This window comes from Bufo gargarizans, chromosome 2, assembly GCF_014858855.1.
Source record: "Bufo gargarizans isolate SCDJY-AF-19 chromosome 2, ASM1485885v1, whole genome shotgun sequence".
NCBI classification, from domain to species: domain Eukaryota; kingdom Metazoa; phylum Chordata; class Amphibia; order Anura; family Bufonidae; genus Bufo; species Bufo gargarizans.
Genome location: NC_058081.1, coordinates 570,861,651 through 570,888,338, shown reverse-complemented (window position 1 = coordinate 570,888,338; position 26,688 = coordinate 570,861,651). Strand labels below are relative to the sequence as shown.

General features: G+C 42.1%; 1 protein-coding gene across 1 annotated transcript in view; it reads right to left on the bottom strand.

Annotated features, from left to right (window-relative positions):
- Positions 1-5,323: 5,323 nt before the first annotated feature.
- BRSK1 (BR serine/threonine kinase 1) overlaps positions 5,324-26,688 on the bottom strand; it is a 343,661-nt gene continuing 322,296 nt past the window's right edge. The window contains exons 14-19 of the mRNA XM_044278206.1: positions 25,628-26,159; positions 23,237-23,285; positions 22,951-23,074; positions 20,749-20,929; positions 15,370-15,459; positions 5,324-5,547 (exon numbers count right to left, since the gene is read on the bottom strand). Of these exons, the coding sequence (XP_044134141.1) occupies positions 5,324-5,547; positions 15,370-15,459; positions 20,749-20,929; positions 22,951-23,074; positions 23,237-23,285; positions 25,628-26,159 (1,200 nt within the window). The remainder of the gene's footprint in view (positions 5,548-15,369; positions 15,460-20,748; positions 20,930-22,950; positions 23,075-23,236; positions 23,286-25,627; positions 26,160-26,688) is intronic.

Genomic DNA, 26,688 nt, shown 5'->3' with positions numbered 1-26,688 from the left:
ATGCTCCATTCTTCATTATATTGTTAAAAATAATAACTTTGGTATTTGGCTGATTTCTGCTCTTGCAAACTCCCCATGCTGGTCCAGTACAATCGCCCTAAAGAGGTCTTGGAATTTAGAAGAACATGGATATAAGTGAATATTAAATAATTTAAGTAGAAGTACCTGAAGTCTTTACTGTTTATGTATCATGCACTGCTTGCTATAATATAGGTTAGTTGTGAATGTATGGAGAGGACATTGAATGTTCCATGCCTTCTTCATGAGAAAGAAAATGCTGGTCTGTCCTAGAGTTGGACTTAGAACCTTAGATCCATAGAATGTACATTTTGGTCAATTTATTAACTTTCTAGCTGGAAGCCAGATTCAGATATGGGTTTCAAATGATAAAGAGGCATGAATATTCCAAAACAGGTGAAGAACCATGGGTTATGTAGGCCTGCTGTAGAGGAGGCACCACTGACGTTTGGATCTTGACTCTATTGGTAAAAAGTGAACAGTACACATGATATGTGGACTGTAGCTAGAAAAAATGGTTTTAACTATCCATTTCTAAAGGCAGTGCTTTCAGCAGGTGGTTGAGACACTTTTGCTTGGCAGTAAATAGACAATGGCTTTCTCTATATGTGATGAAGAGATGAGGGGGTCTGATTAAGGACATGGAGTAAAACACTAGTTAATACACGCTCACCTTTGCTTTAATAACAGGCTTTGTCCTTCTATAGATATATATTGAGAAGTTGGCAAAGCACAGAAACGAGTGGAATCACCAGAATAAAGGTTGATTGCAATCTTCTTGATTACTTACATGACGGAAAGTAGTTGCCTCGGTAATGCGCAAGTTCTATCATTTCTATAGTTCACGTTAAAGGGAACACATCACCAATATATATATATATTATATATATATATATATATATATATATATATGTGTAGAGAGAGAGAGAGAGAGTTAATTAAATCCAGGTTCTAGTTTTTCTAATCTTTTTATATTCTGATGGTACTGATGGTACATATTTTAAATTTTATTTTCTGAGCATAATTATGGAATTGGTCATGTCTGAGCTGCTGTTTACAGGAGTCAGAGATATGCTTTGCAGCAGGCCAGCAATCAAAGAAATTTGTAACCTGGAGAAGAGTATGGAACTTCTATGTTGTGTTGGCCTGTAACTTGTCAAAGGTCAATGTGCAGGGAGGAGGAATTATACCATCACCTATGATAATGGGATGACTGCTGAGAAATGATCTCTACAGGAAATGTCAGACTACTGTGTGCCTCCGTTACCAGAGTGAACACTTTCAGGAGTTTTTGTAGTATTGCTAGTGTGATGGAAAATTAGAAAAAAAAATACCAAAATTCTTCAATTTTTTTTTTACAGAAAAACAGTAGGTCATTTTCTGATGAGACATTCCATTTAAATCACCTGAATGTCATTTGGTGAGGATCTGTGCTGGACTTCGTGCTCCTCCAGCCAGAGTACACTGTCATCTTCTGATTTGGCAACCTTTGGATGAGGTTCAGATATCTCTTTCACTGCAACTAGACTGTAATAGGGATGCACATGCAGCAACATTGTAGAAAATGAGAGATTTCCGACCACAGAATATTAAATACAAAGGTTTTTGAGGAGAACCTGTCACCTCCAAAAACCATCCCAAGCCGCCAGCAGTACCTGACAGTAGCCAGCAGCGTGTTTCCGACGATGATTTTCTTCCTGAAGGCCGATGTGGCAAAAGCTCAGAAAACTTTCTTTTATCCCCTGCCGGTGCGCTTCTCTAGACATGCTTGAAGTCAAGGGGGCAGCGGCTTCCTTTCTTCAAGTCAAGATAACCACGCCCCCTTCCCTGCCCCTTAACTGTGACTGACAGCCGGCAGTTTGGCTAGCTTTGCCGAACTCTCTGCGTAAGCGCTGTCAGTCACAGCGAAGGGGCATGGAAGGGGCGTGGTTACCGTGACTTGAAGAAAGGAGGCCGCTGCCCCCTTGACTTCAAGCATGTCTAGAGAAGCGCGCCGGCAGGGGATAAAAGAACGTTTTCTTAGCTTTAGCTGCATCGGCCTGCAGGAAGAAAATTATCATCGGAAACACGCTGCTGGCTACTGTCAGGTACTGCTGGCGGCTTGGGATGGTTTTTGGAGGTGACAGGTTCCCTTTAAGTCAGCAGATGAAAGGGCACATCCTCTGGGGGAGAGACGTTACACCCTTGTTCTTGCATTCAGTGTGGGTCACTATAAACCCTCACTGATGATATCTCATATATGAGATGTTAGTAGATGTTTTAAGGTAATTCTGAATATAATCACTTTTGTCTAGTGGGTTATGGTCCTTTATGTCTTCTTCTCATATTCATTGAGCGACAACATTTGATGAGACTTTTAAATAATTAGGAATGTTTAATCATTTTTTGGAAAACGCTAATCCCCTGTTGCATGCCCCATGGCTAATAGCAGAATGTGTCCTACCAGCAGCATTCCAGTAACAGAGGCAGGGGAGCCAGTTTACAATCTATTTTATTATTCCTGAGCAGCTCATCTTCAGAACAGATGGGTCCTGCTGTCCGGAAGTGCTTTGCTGAATCTGTAAAATTTATGGCTTGAGAAGTCAATTTTAAACTGTGTAGATTAGGTCTTATTAATGACATTTGCCTGCTGCAGAAATTATCTTTCCATTTAACTTAAAGTACATCCCGTAAATCTTTGACTCGTGCTCTCAGGCTGTCTTCTGAATTTCAAATTTGAATTTAAATTCCTTTCTCATGGACTTAAATGTGTTTTTAACGCTGATAAAAATACTTGAGTGTCTATATATTTCTGCTCTATTTCTTTCCTACAAGACGGTGCCCACCATACAGCAGTTGCATGTGGTGGACCTTGCAGGCTCTCATAAGCAGTTATCTCCATAGACTGTCACATCAATTTACATTGCGGCCTGTTTTAGGGTCTAAGTAACTCTGGGGCAATATCACAGATATGATGCATATACTTCAATATACGTAATAATATTTTAATCCAAGGCAATCAGCTTCAGCGTCCTTTGATGATATCATGAAACTTTCTCATGGACATCATTTGGACCAAAGTATGACAAAATCATCAAGACAATTAAAAAGTGCATATATATATATATATATATATATATACACACACATGCAAAATGCCTAATTATATGACAAACTGAGATCATTTAAAAGCCTTGAAAGCATGTCATATTTTGGAATCCAGATTTGTTGTTGATTTTTTTTATGTAGAACCCATGTCCTATCTTGTATATTAGTAAAAAAACAAAACAAAAACACAATGCAATACTGATTAAAATGCATACACAACAAGCAGGTGACTGCTACGATGGCTTCTCCCTCAGTGTTACTACCTTAAATAGAATAGACAAGTTTATAATATGGGTCTTTGCTCTTTAATCTTCCAGTTAATCCAAATGGTGCATTAAGTATGTTGTTAATCATGTAAAGAGATCTGACCCAGTTGACTTGGTAGAGATTGCATAATGTTTTCCAAAAAATAAAGGACAACAGGTAATAGAGACAATGGAAAATGCTTACAAAGGCAATGCATCGTCAGGACTCAGGCCTACAGCTGAGAATCAATTTCCCATATTTGGATAAGAACCAAGACGTGTGCAAGGATATGAAAAATAGCATCATAGTATGGGATTTTCTGAGCTGATCTTCTCAGCATGACGGTTATTAGACCATCACTTCACAGTTGGACACTAGTCCTGACAATAGATCCATCTTTTCCAGCTCCTCACATCCACTCATGCTGCCTAGTGTAGACCCTATCCATCTTTTGGGGTATCAAGATAATGTGTAATGATGGTGCTCTTTAATAAAAGAGTCAAAAGCACTTTTGTTCAAATAAAAATTGTCAACCCAACCTGATCATCTGAATGGACAACTTTTTGTTGGCTATATGGGATCTAAATGAAAGATTCATAAATATTCTATAAATATATCTATATGTATCACTGGTGCAACCAGGTGACTTCCACACTAAACAAGAGTTGCGTGATGAATAATACAGATGACATCACAGAGGAGAGAATCCTGTGACATTTCCACGGTATGGCACAATAGGGATTATAGTTATTTCCCAATCTAGAGGTGCCTTATTGCCATAGTAATTATGTTGTAGCAGCTGATCAGATAGAGGAAAACAGCCGACAAAAAGGCTTTGTTCAATTCAATGAATTATTCTGCCTGCTCCCCTGACTATATATCAAACAGATAGGCAAATTGTATATAGCATGACTAAGCGTTGAATGAAATATGTGTTCCCCATAAAGTAAAAAAAACTAATTACAATCAGACAGAAGAGGATATGTGTGCTGGTCTTGCTAACTGGTACCAAACCTCTTCATCTCCAACATGGACATCTGCAGTAATGCTTAGTGGTTGAACCTGTGGTTGGAGAGCAGTCACTATGGCACATGTGGTTTGCACATGCAGTTTAGCTTACAGCACAAGCCCTTTGAGCCTGATGTTCAAAAGAACTTGTGGTTAATAGAACTCTGGTCTCCTAATCTACATTTGAATTGCCTTGACCACTGGTGATCGGGTTTTTGATCCTGCTCAAGAGTGAGATATGGCCACTGCATACAGATGACGTACAAGTAATGAAACAATCTGCCAAAAAAGTTAGAAAACTCTGATTAAGTTCATAAGAATGCAGTTTGGGGCATGTTAAATAGGTCATGTCTTTTGGCATCAGCTGCCTCTGAGAAACAAGGAGAGGAAAACCAAACTGGAGGAAAAAAAATAAAAAACATACAAAAAGTCAAAATTAAAGAGCCCCACACACCCGGACAAACTCTATTGAAATAAATATATTAAAAATAATAATAAATTATTAATGAAGAATTGCAGTTTCTTCATAGATTTTTTTTGTTGCCTTCTGGTTTATTTTCTTGAATTCCATTTGCTGTTTGCTTTTTTTTGTCATTTTTTATTTTTTGGAAATATTTACATCTTCACAGTAACGCCAACCTTTATCTCCTGTTGCTCGTTCTTTTCTGTGTATGTGCTCATTTCTTTGTATCTTCGTGCACTTGTACATGTACTGTATGTGTTTCAATGATTTTGTCGAACCTTAGGTATGCATATCGGTCCATCCTGCCACGCACGGAAGCGTGTGTACACCTGGTATAGGGTATATGTCTGTGTACCTATTGATTTATGTAAGCAGATCCATGTCAGTTTTCTCTCACGCATCAGGGCGCTGTGTTCTCTTGCGTCTTTTTGTTCAGTTTTTTTTTTATTGTTCATTCATAGCTGTGCCAGATACGTCCTGGCAGTGATAGTTTCCCAATGGTCATGGCTGTGTTTGCGTTCCATTGGAAGCCAAAAGTTTCTTGTCTTTGGAGGATCCTCTCCTGTGGTGTTCTGCCATGTCAGGCTCAGAGCGACGTGAGTTCTGGCAGCTTCGAGTTGGAGTTCCAGGCGGTCGACTTTGTTGTCCATTCTTTTCATCTGGTGGCAAGAAGAGAAGATGATCCAAGGAACACTCCATCTGGGTTCTTGTTGTTACATTTGCTCCTAAATGAAATCATCAATTGCACTTATCTATCATAAAAGCCACTTAAAACCTAGCAGTAGAATACAGAATTAAATACACAATAGAACTATGAGGACCCCGCCGTAATATGAAAATGTTGCCAAACAAAACAGTGGTGAGACCCCCATCAAACAGTTAAGCTTTATCCCGTCTAATGGTGCCATCATGGTAGGACACACACAGACAGTGTTATTGTGCAACCTGTAGCCACCACTAGAGGGAACTCATTACATACAGAGTCACACAGGTCCTAAAAAACTCCATGCTAGCTGTATAAATCAGTTAGCTTCCTCTAATGGTGACAACCTAAAGCCAGAATTATGTAATTTATATAGCTATATCACAGGAATGATCAGCATATAAATTCCATAAAAGTAGGTATTCATTTTAATAAAGGCATAGTACATTTGATGGGATGTGGGGCCTAATCTTTTATTTAATTTTGCTATGTGGCTAAGGTTTTTTTTGTGTGTCATTGTAACTACATATGATAAATTAGGCTTTAAAATGAAAAGGGTATCAAATATGACACTTTTACCATGACAATGATAATAATACATAAAGCCATCAAGGCAAAGAAAAATTGAAATTGCTGCTTATAATAGCCGTTGGTGTTTTCTGCATCCTGCCTCATGTAAATGACAGCTGTAATTTGATAAACAGATTTTAGAAATGTCCCCAAATATATTCAATACATGAGAGAATAAGCTGACAAACTAGTTTAGAGAAATAAGTATTTAAAAGAATCTACATACTGTATCATACTGTTTTATTATTGACTTCAATGTATGAATGTTACGTAGCAAGCTCTGAAGCTCCCTCTAGTGGTGAAATTTAGTTTTTAAAGGGGTTCTCCTGGAATTACATATTAACGACCTATCCTCAGGTTAGGTCATCGATATAAGATAGGTGGGGGTCCGATTTCAGGGACCCCTGCTGATCAGCTGTATGAAGAGGCTGCGGCGCTCTGTGACTGCTTAAACTTCTTCCTAGGCCATGTGACATCACGTTCATTGCAGGGACAATCTATCTATCTATCTCATATCTATCTAAACGAAAAAAGTGAAGAGCAGCACACAAACAGCAAATAGACGTGCAAAAATCCTTCAAAAGACCCCTGTTTTCCCACTCTCTGTATTTAGCCCATTGCTGAACATTGTGATGTTTTGGATAATGTTCGTGGTGATCATGTGCTGCGGTCAGGCGGTGTAGAGGCGTCCGCATCATGTTTGTGCATGAGACTGCGCAGTTAACCTTTCTGCTTATTCGGCAAACTACACCTCTTGTGATAGTAAGAGTAATTGGCGCCTGTGCAATGTGATTTTCATAACGCCGACCAGGTCCTGCAGTCTCTGGCTCCATGTGAGATCATGTCATTTGTTTTTATATTTTTAATCATGTACACCTGGTGTTTGATTTATTGCAATCATGTTTGATATACTATATTTATCATATGGAATACATTTCTTATGAATTATTGGACGTTTTTCACTTTGTATGTAAGATTGTACATTTAATCATGGAGATTCGATTGAAATATTTTTTATACATATTGTATTTTGGCACGATTTGGTATTATACTGAATGATAATTATGTAATCACTTAATTTAATCATGTATGCTATAAAAGCGCAGTTGTTTGCACATGTCACTATGGCTTGACAAAGGCTCCATAGAGAGAGCTGAAACATTGCTGTCACATGGGTTAATAAATCACTTGCTTTCTTCATGAACTTTTGGAGTGCTGCCTTCTTTTTTCTCAAGATATCTATCTATCTAGATAAACGAAAAAAAATCCACAGCACCTCCAAGGCGTAAAAAATAGGAAAAGCTTTATTCACCAGACCCGCGATGTTTCAATCCACTTCCTGGGATCTTTCTCAAGCAGTGACAACAATTGGTAGTGCATTGTGCATATACACTCACCTAAAGAATTATTAGGAACACCTGTTCTATTTCTCATTAATGAGATTATCTAGTCAACCAATCACATGGCAGTTGCTTTAATGCATGTAGGGTTGTGGTCCTGGTCAAGACAATCTTCTGAACTCCAAACTGAATGTCAGAATGGGAAAGAAAGGTGGGCTACAACAGCAGACGACCCCACCGGGTACCACTCATCTCCACTACAAATAGGAAAAAGAGGCTACAATTTGCACGAGCTCACCAAAATTGGACTGTTGAAGACTGGAAAAATGTTGCCTGGTCTGATGAGTCTCGATTTCTGTTGAGAAATCAAAATGGTAGAGTTCGAATTTGGCGTAAACAGAATGAGAACATGTATCCATCATGCCTTGTTACCACTGTGCAGGCTGGGGGTGGTGGTGTAATGGTGTGGGGGATGTTTTCTGGGCACACTTTAGGCCCCTTAGTGCCAATTGGCCATCGTTTAAATGCCACGGGCTACCTGAGCATTGTTTCTGACCATGTCCATCCCTTCATGACCACCATGTACCCATCATCTGATGGCTACTTCCAGCAGGATAATGCACCATGTCACAAAGCTCGAATCATTTCAAATTGGTTTCTTGAACATGACAATGAGTTCACTGTACTAAAATGGCCCCCTCAGTCACCAGATCTCAACGTAATAGAGCATCTGTGGGATGTGGTGGAACGGGAGCTTCGTGCCCTGGATGTGCATCCCTCAAATCTCCATCAACTGCAAGATGCTATCCTATCCATATGGGCCAACATTTCTAAAGAATGCTATCAGCACCTTGTTGAATCAATGGCACGTAGAATTAAGGCAGTTCTGAAGGCAAAAGGGGGTCCAACACCATATTAGTATGGTGTTCCTAAAAATTCTTTAGGTGAGTGTATATACAGCTTCACATAATCAAGCAATAATTATATCAATCACATTAATCAAAAACAAATATCTCAAAATATCAGCATAAAAGCGTTATCTGTGGCTTTGTACAATCTTATTTCATAATTTGATACATAAATAACCGTGTAGTAATATGGGCACCATTGCAACATAATAAAAACCATCATACAATCATGTGTTCATCATTAATTGCCCTAATTACAATCATAAACATCTGTGAATATCTTCATGATAACAAATCATGTGCAAGTGTACCTTAAAAACATGTATTGATGAGGGAAGTCCTGGAGCGGGCGGTGGGAGCGGGCCACATGGATCTCGGTGTACTAGTCATTTCACTACGCATGTCGAAGGACCTTTCAAAACTTCCCGGTCACATGATCAAATATCCGATCACCTGATCGTGAATCCGATCATGTGGTCGGAACTCTCGTAGGGCGTCATGCGCTCCACCATCCCATGGTGACGCTTGCGTTCCACGGGACGCTTGCGTTCCATGGGATGCTTGTTTCGATTTGTTATCATGAAGATATTCACAGATGTTTATGATTGTAATTAGGGCAATTAATGATGAACACATGATTGTATGATGGTTTTTATTATGTGGCAATGGTGCCCATATTACTACACGGTTATTTATGTATCAAATTATGAAATAAGATTGTACAAAGTCACAGATAACGCTTTTATGCTGATATTTTGAGATATTTGTTTTTGATTAATGTGATTCATATGATTATTGCTTGATTATGTGAAGCTGTGTATATATATATGCACAATGCACTACCAATTGTTGTCACTGCTTGAGAAAGATCTCAGGAAGTGGATCGAAACGTCACGGGTCTGGTGAATAAAGCCCTTTCTATTTTTATACGCCTTGGAGGTGCTGTGGATTTTTTTGGGTTTATCTATTGGAGATGGATCGCCTTCACAGCCGCTGGCACCCCGTCCGTACCCCATAGACAGCGGTGCTGCCCACACCTTTCTACCTTTTCCTATCTATCTATCTTATATCTATCTATCTATCTATCTATCTATCTATCTATGTATCTCATATCTATCTATCTATCTATCTATCTATCTATCTCATATCTATCTTATATCTATCTATCTATCTATCTATCTATCTTATATCTATCTATCTATCTATGTATCTCATATCTATCTATCTATGTATCTCATATCTATTTATCTATCTATCTATCTATCTATCTATCTATCTATCTATCGTATATCTATCTCATATCTAACTATCTCTCTCTCTCTCTATCTATCTATCTACAGTACAGACCAAAAGTTTGGACACACCTTCTCATTCAAATATTTTTCTTTATTTTCATGACTATGAAAATTGTAGATTCACACTGAAGGCATCAAAACTATGAATTGACACATGTGGAATTATATACATAACAAAAAAGTGTGAAACAACTGAAAATATGTCATATTCTAGGTTCTTCAAAGTAGCCACCTTTTGCTTTGATTACTGCTTTGCACACTCTTGCCATTCTCTTGATGAGCTTCATGAGGTAGTCACCTGAAATGGTCTTCCAACAGCCTTGAAGGAGTTCCCAGAGATGTTTAGCACTTGTTGGCCCTTTTGCCTTCACTCTGCAGTCCAGCTCACCCCAAACCATCTCGATTGGGTTCAGGTCCGGTGACTGTGGAGGCCAGGTCATCTGGCGCACCACCCCATCACTCTCCTTCATGGTCAAATAGCCCTTACACAGCCTGGAGGTGTGTTTGGGGTCATTGTCCTGTTGAAAAATAAATGATGGTCCAACTAAACGCAAACCGGATGGAATAGCATGCCGCTGCAAGATGCTGTGGTAGACATGCTGGTTCAGTATGCCTTCAATTTTGAATAAATCCTCAACAGTGTCACCAGCAAAGCACCCCCACACCATCACACCAGGAATGTAGAGTCCATCCGTTCACCTTTTCTGTGTCGCACAAAGACACGGTGGTTGGAACCAAAGATCTCAAATTTGGACTCATCAGACCAAAGCACAGATTTCCACTGGTCTAATGTCCATTCCTTGTGTTCTTTAGCCCAAACAAGTCTCTTCTGCTTGTTGCCTGTCCTTAGCAGTGGTTTCCTAGCAGATATTCTACCATGAAGGCCTGATTCACACAGTCTCCTCTTAACAGTTGTTCTAGAGATGTGTCTGCTGCTAGAACTCTGTGTGGCATTAACCTGGTCTCTAATCTGAGCTGCTGTTAACCTGCGATTTCTGAGGCTGGTGACTCGGATGAACTTATCCTCCGCAGCAGAGGTGTCTCTTGGTCTTCCTTTCCTGGGGCGGTCAGCATGTGAGCCAGTTTCTTTGTAGCGCTTGATGGTTTTTGTGACTGCACCTGGGGACACTTTCAAAGTTTTCCCAAGTTTTCGGACTGACTGACCTTCATTTCTTAAAGTAATGATGGCCACTCGTTTTTCTTTACTTCTGCTTTTTTCTTGCCATAATACAAAGTCTATTCAGTAGGACTATGAGCTGTGTATCCACCTGACTTCTCCACAACGCAACTGATGGTCCCAACCCCATTTATAAGGCAAGAAATCCCAATTATTAAACCTGACAGGGCACACCTGTGAAGTGAAAACCATTTCAGGTGACTACCTTTTGAAGCTCATCAAGAGAATGCCAAGAGTGTGCAAAGCAGTAATCAAAGCAAAAGGTGGCTACTTTGAAGAACCTAGAATATGACATATTTTCAGTTGTTTCACACTTTTTTGTTATGTATATAATTCCACATGTGTTAATTCATAGTTTTGATGCCTTCAGTGTGAATCTACAATTTTCATAGTCATGAAAATAAAGAAAAATCTTTGAATAAGATGGTGTGTCCAAACTTTTGGTCTGTACTGTATGTATCGATCATCTATCTATCTATCTATCTATCTATCTATATATCTTATATCTATCTATCTATCTATCTCCTATCTATCTATCTATCTCATATCTATCTATCTATCATCTCATATCTATCTATCTATCTATCTATCTATCTATCTATCTATCTATCTTATATCTATCTATCTATCTTATATCTATCTATCTATCTTATATCTATCTCATATCTATCTCTCTCTATCTATCTATCGATCGATCTTCTATCTATCTATCGATCCTAGTTACTGCCCACTGTCTCCTGTAATGATTTTGCTATTAACACTTGAGAATTATGAATTTTGTAATATTAGGTCCTATTTGTAAATTAGTGATCTGCATAAAAAACTTCTGTGGATACACTTAAAAATGAATAAAGATACTGGCCCTTTCAGCTGCTATAACAGATTTCCTATTATATTATTGATGTCCTGTAATCAGGAGCCTTGGGATCTTATAGCTATAATTGTGTAATAGGTATTTGTCATTATTATAGTCATTATCATTATTTCACCATTTATTATAGGATGGCAGGAACTGCTATAGTTTTTGTGGCTTCTGCTAATTGGTAAAGAAGTAAAGGTGATTAACACTGTGTAGGCTAGACTACATGTGCACGAGAATTTATTTAATGCAAATTTTCCACGTAGATTCTCATGTGTATTTTGCTGCTTTTCAGAAATCAACCCGCAGGAAAATGTGCATGCATATATGTGGATTTTGTCAAAGATTTCCTCTATATTTAACCTTTTGCATTGTAAAGGATGAAATCCGCAATGAAAATCTGCTGTGGATTGCAATGTAAGTGCGGAAAATATGTGCTCTAAATCAGCGCGTAATATGCAACGTGTGCAGCACGGGCGTATATAGAAATCATTGGGCCCCATGGCAAGAATTTAAATTGGGCCCCCATGCCCTTTCCTAGTCCCTCCCACTATGCGCCCTGGCTCCTCTCACTACCCTCCCTAACGTCTCCCCTGCCCCACCTCGTGCAGCAGTATTTTGTTCTACAAAATGGCCGTACTCATGCCGAACCCAACAGACCCATTATAGTGAATGGGACCTGGTAGGTTCTGGGGGTGTTCAGCATATTTTGACAAGAATCTGGGGCATTACATGATGTAATACCACCCAACTTTCCTGCTGTCCAGCATGGCACATGCGCAGAGACATAAGAAAAGTTTGAGGAAGTGAGTGCCCCCCATCCTCCCTTCCTCTGTGTCATGCTGGACAGCTGGGAGACACTGACATTACTTGCTATCCTGCATGACACATGTGCAGAGACGTGAGAATAGTCTGAGAAAGCTAGTCATGTCTCTGGGAAAGCTGAGTGAACCCCTCCCCCTGCTTTTCCATGTTCTTATTATCTGCATTTATGCATTGCAGGATAGCAGGACATCTGAGTGACATTCCATGATATAATAGCACCCAGCTTTCCAGCTGTCCTGCATGGCACATGTGGAGAGACATGAGAATAGTCTGAGAAAGCTGAGTAACACAACTCCCACCTACCCTCATATCTTCTCATGCCTCTGCTCTTGTGCCATGCAGGACATAATGTAGTGACAACCAGCTTTCCTCCTGTTCTGAATGCCATATGTGCAGAGGAATAGTCTGGGAAAGCTGAGTGATCCCCCCCCCCCCCCCTTCACACACACACACCTCTGCACTGTCCTCACCTACAAGCTGTCACTTGCTTCATTACTGGTGGGGTTGCCGCAAGCTAGAGGAATCAGGCCTGAACAGCTCAGAAGACAAGAATCTTCTAGGGATACATGGTCAGTGGTCAGATTCAGCATGTTTTTTGAGCCTATGGAGATGGAAGGTGGAGCTAGCAGATGGGAGACGGAGCTAGGAGATAGGAGGTGGAGCTAGGAGACATGGGCGGGGCTTTTAGACGGGAGACAGTTAGGAAGATAGACGGGAGCAATTAGGGAGTGGGGACTCTCCTCCACCGCGAGCCCCCCTCCCTTATGGGCCCCATAGCAGCTGCGTGGTCTGCCTATATGGTAGGCTCGCCAGTGGTGTGCAGGCACCTTTAGGGTTTATGAATATGTAGATTGGGTTTTTCTCTTAAGAATTTGAGAAAAAAAAAACTTGACATGCTCCTTCACAAGCTGTTTTCTGTAGATATTATCCCCAGAATTACATTTTTTCCTAAAATGGCTGCTGGACGTGTGAGGACATGGAGCAAGGAACTCTGGGAAGGCGGGATCACCCACAATTCCATGCATGCAGCCAATCAGCAGCCAGCCAGCCCTGTGATGTCATAGCCCTATAAATAGCCTCAGCCATCTTGGATTCTGCCATTTACCAGTGTAGGGACAGCGCTAGGAAAGACTTCATTGTGCTAAAAAAAAACGATTTACAAGTGCAGGGAAAGATTATTCAAGGTGTAGGGAAAGGATAGGGAGGAATCATTCCACAGCATTTATGTAGAACAGGCTTCAGTCGGGGAGGTTACAGCCTGGGTAATAGGAACAATCCTATTACACCTTGCTGCACTGACTGCAGATCCAAATTGCCATTATACAGCTCTGTAATTCCAGCAAACCGTTCTTGTTATTGGGGTGCAAGTGCTGTGTGATACAGCCATTAACAGGGTTTATTACAAGGAAATATTTCTACGTCCTATTTGCCCTTGTGCGGTGCAGTTATATGTTCTAAAGCATTTTTTGGCTTGTATTAGTGGGAAAAAGGGGCTTATTAGCCGTTGTGTGGTGAAGTGAGAAAATTCCAGCTCTTTTTGTCGTGTATTAGTGCCAAAAGAAAAATATATTTGCCGTTCAGCAGTGCAGTTATATCTTCTAAAGCCTTTTGTGGCGTGTATTGGGGCAAAAGTGAAATATATTTGCTGCTTAGTGGTGCAGTTATTTGTTGTAAAGCCCTTTTTGCCGTGTATTAGTCGCACAAAAGAATATATTTGCCGTTCAGCAATGCAGTTATAGGTTGTAAGAAAATATATTTGCCGTACAGCTGTGAATTGAGATTTTTATATATATATTTTTTGGGGTGTATTAATAGGAAAAAGAACACTTCTTATTAGCCGGTCGGCAGTGAACCGACATTGTTATACAGCCATTGTTGGGTCGTATTAATGGGAAAAATAAGTACGTGTTATTAGCCATTGGGAAAAATGCAGACTCCCTAAGTGTGTTACTGCAAGGCACAGTGTTCAACTGCCCCCTGAGCTGTGATAGGGAGAGCTGAGACACGCCCCCTGAGCTGTGATAGGGAGAGCTGAGACACGCCCCCTGAGCTGTGATAGGGAGAGCTGAGACATGCCCCCTGAGCTGCAGCAGAAAAGACACTCCCCTTGAGCCGTCAGCTTGATATAAATCTAGCAGAGCAATGAATGGGGAGATCTCTGGATCCATGTGAGGTACAGGGCTGGTTCTAGCTTTGTTAGAGATTGTCATGTACTATATGATGTCTGATTTTAACCAAGCCTAAAACCACTGACAAGTGAAGTGAATAACACTGATTATCTTATTACAAGGGCTCCTGTCAAGGGGTGGGAGATATTATGCAGCAAATGGACAGTCAGTTCTTGAAGTCTATGTGTTGGATGATGGATGGGGAACTGTAAGGGCTTTATTACACTGCCGATGGTCAGCCAGATATTCACTAACGAGCATTCATAGGAATGCCTATTAGTAATGATCTGGCAGTATAATACTGCCTCCAATTACCCGATGAACAAGCAAACACTTGTTCATTAGGCAATCAGGATGTTTAAGCAGGTTTAAAAATAATTTGCCGGGGGCAGATCGTGCTGTCTAATCATAATCTCCTGCCGACAAACAACTGGTCAGTATGGGGACAAGCAATTGCATAATGATCGCTCCTTACCATACTGTGGAGGAGATCGCTGTATGTAATAGCAGCGGTCTCCTCCACTCATGAGCATGCAATTACCGGGAAGGAACACATCCTTCCCAACAATTGCCTGAAAAATCTTGTTATGTAATACATCCCTAAGACTCTAAGTGACTTTGACAAAGGCCAAACTGTGATGGTTGGATGACTGGGTAAAAATCCCCTTTCATATATTCATTTAAATATATATATATATGTACCTGCCAAAGCCTGAACTGACGGCTGGTCATGTGTGCTCAGCAGTTGTGCCTGAATAGTCTCTACAACCCTCTTAAATCGGCGACTGGGACCTGGAATATACATAAAAAGAGGCACATAAATCCATGTAATATAAAAGATACATGTATTAAAAGCTATAAATCAGAAAACATTACATTTTGAGTAATTTGAGAATTTATGAGGACAGCAGCCATGACAGAGATGGGCTACTAAAGGCTGCCTCCAAGATCAAAATGGATGAGTGGATGAACGTAATAAAATACCAAATCTTACACAAAGAACAGATAAAGTGGAGTATAAACCTAAGGCGATGCAAGCCTCTACAGACCATGCTGGACTCCATAAGATCTCCTACACACTAGTGTACCAGTAAGGTACCGTATAGGAAAGACCTTGTATAGGAAGATGCCGTATAGGGAAGAAAAGTGGCACATCCTCTGAGAGGCAAGGTGACAGTGGGTGGTGGGGCATCATATGTGGCACTTAAAGAGAGGGACTTCAGTGATGACATGGGACTGGGTGCTTAAAAGGTGATGTGGGCAGAGTTATTGGATTGGGTTGTGCAATGGCCTGAGTGTTTGAGGGCAGTTTACATTCTATACAGCCTTAGGCTACATGCACACAAACGTGCCGATTTTTGCGGTCCACAATCCACGGATCCGCAAAAAACGGAAGCCGCCCGTGTGCCTTCCGCAATTTGCGGAACGGAACGGGCGGCCATCAAAATAAATGCCTATTCTTGTCCGCAAAGCGCGCGGAACGGAACATGGAGTGCTGTCCGCATCTTTTGCAGCCCCATTGAAGTGAATGGGTCCAAAACAGCGGCTCGGATGGGGACCCAAACAACGGCCGTGTGCATGAGGCCTAAGGCATCGTACACACTTCAGTGTTTGGTCAGTGATTTCCATCAGTGATTTATGAGCTAAAAACAGAAGTGAAGCCTACACAGAGATAAGGTATAATGGAAAGACCTGCATCTGTTCTGTGGTTTTGACCCGCACATGTTTTTTGCCTACAAATCACTGATGGAATTCACTGACCAAACACTGAAGTGTGAAAGAGGCCTTATGCTTCATGCACACAACCGTACTTTTCATCTGTGTGCTATCTGCATTTTTTGCGGCTAGCACAACGACCCATTCATTTGTATGGGGCCATGCATATTTTTTTCAGATCTTTAGACCAATCCTACCGCAGACAAGAACGGCCTGTTCTTTTGAGGGGAGTGAGAAAACACTGAATGCACATGGAAGGTATCTATATTTTGCAGATCTGTTGTTTGTAGACACGGCCATGTGCATCAGGGGCGGGCTGGGCCGGGGGGATCTGGCACTATAGGGGGGATCTGGCACTATAGGGGGGCTTGCACTATAGGGGGGCTGGCACTATAAGGGGGTTGGCACTATTGGGGGGGATCTGGCACTATGGGGGGCTTGCACTATAGGGGGGCTGGCACTATGGGGGAGATAGCACTATGGGGGAGATAGCACTATGGGGGGGCTGGCACTATAAGGGGGCTGACACTATGGGGGGATCTGGCACTATTAGGGGGATCTGGCACTATGGGGGGCTTGCACTATAGGGGGGCTGGCACTATGGGGGAGCTAGCAATATAGGGGGCTGACACTGGGGGGATCTGGCACTATTTGGGGGTATCTGGCACTATTGGGGGGATCTGGCACTATAGGGATCTGGCACTATGGGGGAGCTAGCACTATGGGGGAGCTAGCACTATGGGGGAGCTAGCACTATGAAGGGGGCTGGCACTATGGGGGGGAGCTGGCACTATGGGGGAGGAGCTGGCACTATGGGGGGAAGCTGGCACTATGGGGGGGAGCTGGCACTATGGGGGGGAGCTGGCACTATGGGGGGCCTTACACTATGAGGGGAGCCAGCACTATTGGAGGAGCTGGCACTATGGGGGCATTTCTTACTGGAACATTATGGGGGGGCACCATGGGGGAGAGGGGCACTATGGGGGTATCTTGGGGCTCTAAAGTGGCTTTTTTTTTAAATTATTGGCACATTCTGGGGGCACTATAGGGGAGAGCAGCACTATGGGGCATCTGGTGTTACTATAGGGGCATTATTTGGGGGCACTATGGGGAAGTGGGGGCTCTAAAGGGGCCTTTTGTATTGGAAGATTATGGGGGGCACTATGGCATTTGGTGGCACTAAGGGGGCATTTTTTACTGGCACATTATGGGAGGCACTATAGGGGAGAGCGGCACTATGGGGCATTATTTGGGGGCACTATGGGGGAGTGGAGCACTATTGGGGCATATGGTGGCACTAAGAAGGGGCATTTTTTTACTGGCACATTGTGGGGAGAGGAGCACTATAGGGGCATCTGCTGGGGCACTAAGAAGGGGCATTTTTTACTGGCATATTATGGGGGACACTATGGGGAAGGGGGAGAGGAGCACTATGAGGGCATTTACTGGGGCACTATATAGGGGTATTTTATACTGGCATACATTATGGAGACATTAGCTCAACTGCGGGCACTAAGCGGGGGTATTTCATGTACTGTCATATTATAGGGAGAATTAGTACTACTAGGGGGTCGTATGGGGAGCTTTACTACTACTAGGGGGCCTATGAGGAACATGATTACTAGGGCACTAAAGGGGCATTATTACTACTAGGTGTGCTCTGGCAGAGAATTATTTATATTGGTGGGATTTTGGGGAGCACTGTTACTTTGGGGGGCACCCTGGCATAGTATCAGCTTAGCACAATTATTTTTGGGGGACATTATCTTTATACTATTAGTGTCTGGGCGCAGTTATTTTTTTAGAGCACTGTGTGCCAATAATTGTTGAAGGGGGCACTATCTGTGTGGTAGTAGTATTTCCAGGGTGACTGTTTCTGCAGTATAGTATTGGGGGCACAGCGGGCACAGTATTGGGGGCACTATCTGTGTGGTAGTAATATTTCCTGGGGGACTGTTTCTGCAGTATAATATTGGGGGCACAGCGGGCACAGTATTGGGGCACTATCTGTGTGGTAGTAGTATTTCCAGGGGGACTGCTTCTGCAGTATAGTATTGGGGAGCACAGCGGGCACAGTATTGGAGCACTATTTGTGTGGTAGTAGTATTTCCAGGGGGACTGTTTCTGCAGTATAGTATTGGGGGCACAGCGGGCACAGTATTGGGGCACTATCTGTGTAGTAGTAGTATTCCCAGGGGGACTGTTTCTGCAGTATAGTATTGGAGGCACAGCTGGCACAGTATTGGGGGCACTATCTGTGTGGTAGTAGTATTTTCAGGGGGACTGTTTCTGCAGTATAGTATTGGGGGCACAGCGGGCACAGTATTGGGGACACTATCTGTGTGGTAGTAGTATTTCCAGGGGGACTGTTTCTGCAGTATAGTATTGGGGGCACAGCGGGCACAGTATTGGGGGTGGCAGGAAAGGGTGTTCAGAAGATGTGAAGATGATGGAAATGTCTGTTTGTTAATCTCTGCAGAGACGGGAGATGGCTGAAAAATCATCATGGCGGTCTGGTCTGAATGGAGAAGATAAAGAAAGAGAACGTCTACAACAAAGGTGACATCACTGGATGTAAGAGGTATGTGGCGCTATGTAGGAGAGGAGATGCTCCGGCTCCTCCCCCCTGCCATTTGCAGAAGGAGGATTCAGAGCTGGGTGAGGACGGTCAAGGGGGGCAGCAGGCCACGGGCGGGTGGCAGATGGTGGGGGGAACCACGGGCCTTGAGCAGGGTCTGGGGAGGGAGGAGCTTCCTGGCTGTAGCCTGCTGTTTATTTATGATGTGAAGCAGGCAGTGCAGCCAGGACAGACCCCCCCCCCTCTCCATATGATGTGTAGAGACAGGCCTCAACTATAGGATGTCAGCTGTACAGTGTTTGTTGGGAGTGGCCTATTACATGTAGGGGGGGCTTTAATAATGGGCGGGGCTAAAATGGGCCACTTGACTGGATTTTCCCCCCAGGACTAAGGCTGCCAGCCCTCCCCTGATGTGCATGAAGCCTTAGAGGTGAAATCCAGAACAAAGAGAATGAGGATGGTGCTGGAATGCTGTGCTCTATGGCTCCCCCTGCTGTTAGTGTCACGGTATACAGCAGTACTATGAACAGACAGTAGAGCTGCTGTCCACCTTCCCATCAGGGGTGGACATACTGTATACATGCAGCTTCTGTAGCATATACCTGTATACACCTTTTGGTCTCACAAGAGACCCTTTGTTTTCCAGCAGCTTTTCCTGTGACAAGGTTAGGTGGACAGCAGCTGCATCCTGTACTATGCATTCATACTGATGCACTTTCACATATGGATTTCCTGGCATATGGACCCTGGTGTCCTGCTGCACAATGCCTCTTAGGCCTCTTTCACACAGGCGTCATGGATTTGGGCCGGATAAGATGCGGGTGCGTTGCGGAAAAATGGTGATGGATCATGTGACGGACCATGTGATGAGCGCAGTGATGTCACCACAGATCCTTTTCCTCCTGCACAGCAAAGAAGAAGAAAGAAGAGATGCCGGGCTGCGCGAACAAGTGGATTAATATTATAATTTTTTTAGCCCCTCCAGCCCTATTATACTATGCATTCTGTATTAAGAATGCAATTATTTTCCCTTATAACCATGTTATAAGGGAAAATAATAATGATCGGGTCTCCATCCTGATCGTCTCCTAGCAACCATGCGTGAAAATCGCACCGCATCCACACTTGCTTGCGGATGCTTGCGATTATCACGCACCCCTATTCACTTCTATGGGGCCTGCAGTTGCGTGAAAAAAACACACAATATAGAACATGCTGCGATTTTCACGCAGCGCACAAGTGATGCGTGAAAATTCCCACTCATGTGCACAGTCCCATAGAAATGAATGGGTCCGGATTCAGTGCGGGTGCAATGCGTTCACCTCACGCATTGCACTCGCGCGGAAATCTCGCCCGTGTGAAAGGGGCCTTACAGGTCTGTATGTATGGTAATTAATGTAATTGTAGAGTGTAAATTGTAAAATTCCAAAATGTAATGTAAAAAAAATGTCTCTGTAATGAATGTCCTTGGTGACAAGGGTGCATCTTCCCCCAAGGGTTGTGCCATCATGGGAGGACACATGTCCATCAGAATGGGTGCTGTCAATCAATGCTCTGCCTGATGTAACCATGTCACACGATGTTCCACAATGCCAAAGCGTAGAATGTTGATTGACAGCTCAGCTTATCTAATGCCTCTCATTGGAGTCAAGTCTGATGTCATTCCCTACAGAAGAGACCGGCACACACATGCAGCCGAATACACGCCATGAGTGGCGTTCTGTTAGATTCATTCACCCTCCCTTGAAATAACAAGCTGTTGGCCCGTGTAAACGCGCCTGGTATACCTGATATTAGAGTGAAGGTCACAGAGTAAATGCCATTCTCTTTTTGTGCCTCAGCTCCCTCCGAGTAACTTATGTCCACCTGGAATTTGACAGGTTTCTGAAATACAGATGGGCCCCCTGATGATTTGTACTCTGCTCTGAAGCTGGTCTGAGAGATCACGCTGTGACTTAAACTTGGGATCTGAAGGAGACAAAATTTAGAAAATCAGCCGACCTGGTATAAACTAGAATAGACAGTCAAGTTGATGATGAACTGCAAATCGTAGCATAATATAACAGCATACTACCAATAATGGTCAAGCCTGCATTGCTGAGTAAGGCTGCCAGCCACTACCTTCTTTGCAGTCATGGTCCTTAAAGGGGGTGTCTAGGTTTTATTAAATTTGCCACCCAGCCAGTAGCTATGGAGAAATCCATACTCACCTGCTTCCTGCCACTCGCTTCTAGCTCCCTGCCTCTCTTCAATGGACTTCAGAGCCATGTCTGTCAACTACCGCATGGACGGACAGGGTCCCGTGTGCCATTAAGGTCCTCATTCAGACGGCAGTTTGTGGACCGCACATGGTCGCAACCATAATAGAAAATGCCTATTGCAGACAAGAATAGGACATGCCCTATCCTTTCAGCGGAGCCGTGGAACAGAACCACGGATGCGGACAGCACACCGTGTGCTGTCCACATCTTTTGCAGCCCCATTGAATTGAAGGGGTCCACACCAGTTCCGCAAAATTGTGTAACAGGTGCCGACCCGTTCATAGGGCCGTCTGAATGGGCCCTAAGAGAGCTAGTGAGCAGGAATTGAGCGTCAGGGAGCAAGTGAGTACGGTTTTCTCCACTGGCATGGGGCCAAATTTTTAAATGTAAAAAAGAAATCTGGTGCACCCCTTTAAAGGCTATGAACACCATTGGGCAAAAATTTTTACGATTGCACTTTACTCATTTTGGTCGTCTAAAAATCATTTTTCGGTTGGTCTTTATTAAACATTTTTAAGAGTCTTTATTCTATAGGTTTAAGGTTCAGTCTTTCTGCAGAGTATTTGCTTTCACTTTCACACTGAACCCGTCAGGCAGCTGCTCTGATGGCTTGATGTATAGACCTTATATACATGAAAAATTCTGTCAGCTTATAAACAGTCATTTAAGCCACATTTTAATCAGTTTGATAAAAAAGTTGCCATAATGAGTGTTTATGGGCTATACAACGAGCCGTCAGAGAAGCAACCTGACGGGTTCTGTGTGAAACCGAAAGCAAATTGACTGAAAGTTAACGCTGTAGAACAAAACTGTTGAAAATTTTTGATGAAGACAAACTGAAAAAATGTTTTTAGCATAGAATAAGTAAGATGCAATCATAAAAAATTGGTTCCAAAGTGATCATAGCCTTTAACAATTGTATGAGATTGGAAAAATGAGTCTGCTTTTTTCCCTACAAATAGCTTGTTCAGTGTCTGCTCTGAAACAACCAATATCAAAATACCAATAGTTCAATATGTGTGTCACTAGACAACAGTTCACCAGAAATATTAATACACACATATAGTATAAATTCATTCTTTATTGTATAAAAATAAGGGTGATCAATACATAATATAACAAAATGCATACAGTGGTAGCAGTGCAGGACAGTACTGCGACAGGTATAAATCCACCCTGCCCACAGAGGGGGTACTTGTCGCAGTACTGTCCTGCACTGCTACCACTGTATGCATTTTGTTATATTATGTATTGATCCCCCTTTTTTTAAACAATAAAGAATGAATTCATACTATATGTGTGTATTCATATTTTTGGTGAACCAGTGTCTGATCTGGTCACATTCTTTTGATCAAGTTCAATAAACTATAAAATGATGTTGAAAACATACACATTTAAAGACAAGTGCTACCTTTGGGTTATTTTGGCTACAGCAAATGTGAAAGTATGGTAATACAAAGGAGAACCATCTTCAATAAGGCATGAATGCTCAATGTTCACCAAAAAATCAACATCACAACAGGCCTGACATGAATACGTAATACTTGCATTAGGACATTTCTATGCTGTGCCGTTCCGTACCAGATCTGTAAACAGCTCATTGACGGTTTCCAAATAACCAATGAAAAGCTCACATTTTACAACCACGTCGCTTTATACTAACCCACAAGGGTAGCTGCAGAAGTTCCAAGCCTGATATCAAAGAAAGCCTGGCTGATCTTTACTTACTGAGAGAAAAGCGTGGACTATGTCAGCTTTTATGGAGCTGAGAGGTTTATCTTTAATCACCACAAATATCTGCTCTTCTTTATCTAGGTTGATGAAGTTTCCGAACCAAGACTTTTTGGCAAGCCTAGGAGCAATAGGAATCGGAGAAAGGTTAGATGATTGAAAACACCTATATAAGTAAGTGGATTCAGGGCAATTCAACAGAGGATGAAAAAAATCTTCGTGTATTTTACTACATATGAAAGCAAAATAAATAATACAACAAGTAAAAAAAACTGATACTCACTCCGGTGAAGACTCTGGAGTGAGACTTGACATTTCTTCTGGTGTCGGTACTGACCAAAAAAGATGTAGAGTTAATTAGAAATCAGTAGATAAATCGAACCTCCAGTTCAAGAAAAAAAAAATCACATGAACTGGGGAACAAACAGAACATGTTTTAGATCTTTCAGCTGTAGATCCACCAATTCCCAAGCTTCTCTTTAGTCAATCAAGATGACCACACTTCTTCTCAAACTACCTGATCCACACTGTGCATCGGTAGTCCAAGGCACTCTTTTGCTAGTCCAGCCCTGCTCTTGGATTGGCCATAGCTGTTCACATGAGAAGTGTTGACCAATCCAAGAGTATCAGGAAGTGGCTTGGACTCCCAAATGCATGAAAGTGTGCATCAAAAACTCTGAGAAGGAGTGCGGCCATCTTGGATGGCAGTAGAGGTTTCCAAAAGTTGGCAGATCTGGAGCTCAAAAGACGAAAAAAGGAGGAGGCCAGGTAAGCTTTCTGTTGATTCCACAGTTAATGTGATTTTTTTTTCTTGAACCAGAGGGTCACGTTAAGATATAATATGAATACATAAAAACTGGGCATTACCATTTCCCTTGTCAATGGGGTGAGTCCCAACACTGGCACTGTCAGCACAGTCTCACACTGTATAGTGACAAAGGGAATGGTAACATGCAGTTCACACTTTATTCATATTTTTCCTGAAGGAATAACAGAAGAAGAGCACAACGCAGAGTTTTAAAGAAAAAATATTCCAGAAAAACTGTGCAGAGAGGTCCACTTTAAGAAACTTAGGCCGGGTTTACATCACCATTATGCATTCCGTTATTCTTTTCCGTTATAATATGGTTATAACAGATTATAACGGAATCCATAAGACGGAAATCAAAACGGAAGCCTTTAAGAGGCATTCCATTTTGATCTGTCATGACAGAAGTCTATGGGTAAGCATAACGGATCTGTCTGGTTTCTGTTATGCAGGACGGAAAACAAAGTCCAGTTCTGATGAATTTACGTTCTTCTATTAAAAGGAAATCATTTTTATGAAAAAAATTCTAATAAAAAAGCGGTTGCCCTCCGCCTCACTCATCAGAAAAAGTGGAAAAGGTGGTTCATTATATGGTGTTTTTACTGAACACTGTATTTCTCAATGTTTTTACAACAGACATAATAAATACACTGATAAATCTGCACTGATACATTTTACACTGGTCTTGAAACAGACATTATAAATACTCTCTTTGCACTGAGCTTTCCCTAATGGTGGCTGATGGAAAATTCAGTGAATCTATGTCAGAAACAGAAGAAGCAATTTAGCGATCTTAGGGATCCCACTGATCAAACTGATCAAAATTACGGTTAGGGTCAGTTCACAAGTATTGATGCACATTTGGTTTAGATTCTGCACAAAAATCTGCTTTTAAGCTGGCGATTCTACATAACATGCATGTAAATTGGGTTTTCTCATCACTGTTCATACCATGGGAAATTTCTGTGTGGATCTTTGAAAAAAAATCAGCCTTGGTAATAATTATCATGCTACTTCTTTCTGCAGTTTCTGATTAGCCCCATGGAATGATGACAGATCTTGTAGTACATTTGTGTGAACACATCCTTATGTGCAGATCATACCTCTGGGACCCTCATCTTTACCTCAGATACTGAGTCCCATTTACCAATTTCAGGCCACTGCAGTCACCATACAGTATAATAGAGAGAAGGTGATGCTATATGCCATAAATACGTAAGGGTCCTAGGTTCAAATCTGAATCCAAGGACAACAACTGCATAGTTTGTATGACCCCGTGTTTGTGTGGGTTTCCTCCGGGTTCTCCTCTTTCCTCCCACACTCCAAAGACATAATGATAGGGAATTGGATTGTGAGCCCCATTGGGGACAACCCGATGCTAATGTCTGTAAAGCGCTATATAAATGTATAAAGTAAATAAATAAAAATAAATAGGAATATCCAGTTAAAATAAATATTTTCTTTACACAGTTTTATAGATCCTAGCATTAAGTGCAATGAGCACTCCCTGCTAAAAGGTTAAACCTCCTATGGTTTGGTGTTTTTCTCTAAAATAGTCCATATTAATATATATGTCTTTCCACAAATGACTGCATTCATTGGTATTAGCTGACCATTTATGGTTTTGATATCTGAAAAATGAGCCTGAATGCACCCTGTTGTCTGTTGGTTATGTGTCTATGCTTTCCAGAAAGGAAAAAGGGCTCATGGATATGACATTTCAATGGTTTAGCACTTGGTAACGAGAAAGGAATAATTTCCATGTCACTTGAAAAATACATACAATTGCAGCCATTTTGATAAAGTGATCTTAACACTAAAGCCACTAGAGGGCACTCATATATAGAAAAACGAAACAAAACCTACCTTGCAATTTCCGACGGTGGAAACGTGGGGAACCCAGGAAGCTATTCTTGATAGAGTTGAGTCGTGTCTTCCAAGCCACCCCACCAACACCTGGACTTGAGGGAGGGGTGCCACTGGGCGTCCCAGTCGGGCTGTCCTTGGGCGTATGCACTGGGGTGCCCAGCGGGGTAGGGAGGGGACTACCTCGGGGAGAAGGGTGAGGGGTCACCTGCGGCAAAGGGATAGATTTGGTGGTGGATTTAGTACCAGGGAAAAAACGAGCGGGTAGTGAGGAAGGGAAGAAAGGAGGGGATAATGGGGAACGATGAGGTGAAGTTGAGGAGTCATGCGGTGGGGAGGAAGCAGTCATGGTAATTGGTAAGGGATTAGATTTAATGGTGTGGAGGGGCTTCTCTCCCAGGCTGGTCTTAGCAGGCAACGTTTGGGTCTTCGGGTCAGGCTGACGGTGAGCAGCTTTGGATTGCCAGATGGCACGGGGGTCCTCCCCATCAGTGGCTTCCAGCGGCGAGGGGGAGAAAGTGAATACGGGACTCTGGCAAGGGGGGACAGAAAAGTGCCCAGTGGGCATTGATGTTTGACAATGAGATGGAACAATGTGGCAGGACTAATGTGTATAATATGTGTAACCGCTATAAACTTTCATCAAAGCCAGTTCTCAAATATATGGGAAAACTTTCAATTCAATAGGATTTTTGTACTTGTACATTTTTCATTTGTGTGGAAATACTCTCTATTAGTACACATTGAATTGTGATTAATTTGAATAAAGGACATTTGCCCTGTCTAAAGATGTCTACTGTTCACCAGATTTTTCCAGATATTGGGGCTCGTTCCAGAATATATTTGACCAATGTAGTATCGTATAACATGTATAAGGTAAGTCACATCTCTAACAAAGCTAAATTGAGTTAAACTTTTTATACACTAAACCGCCAGCATGCTGGGGTTTACTGTTCAAATATTATCCTGTCGAACATCTCTGTTGTAGCATTAGGTATTAAATAAAGTTATCACACTGCGTGTGCTGTATGTATATTACTGGAGAGCAGCCCACTAGCATC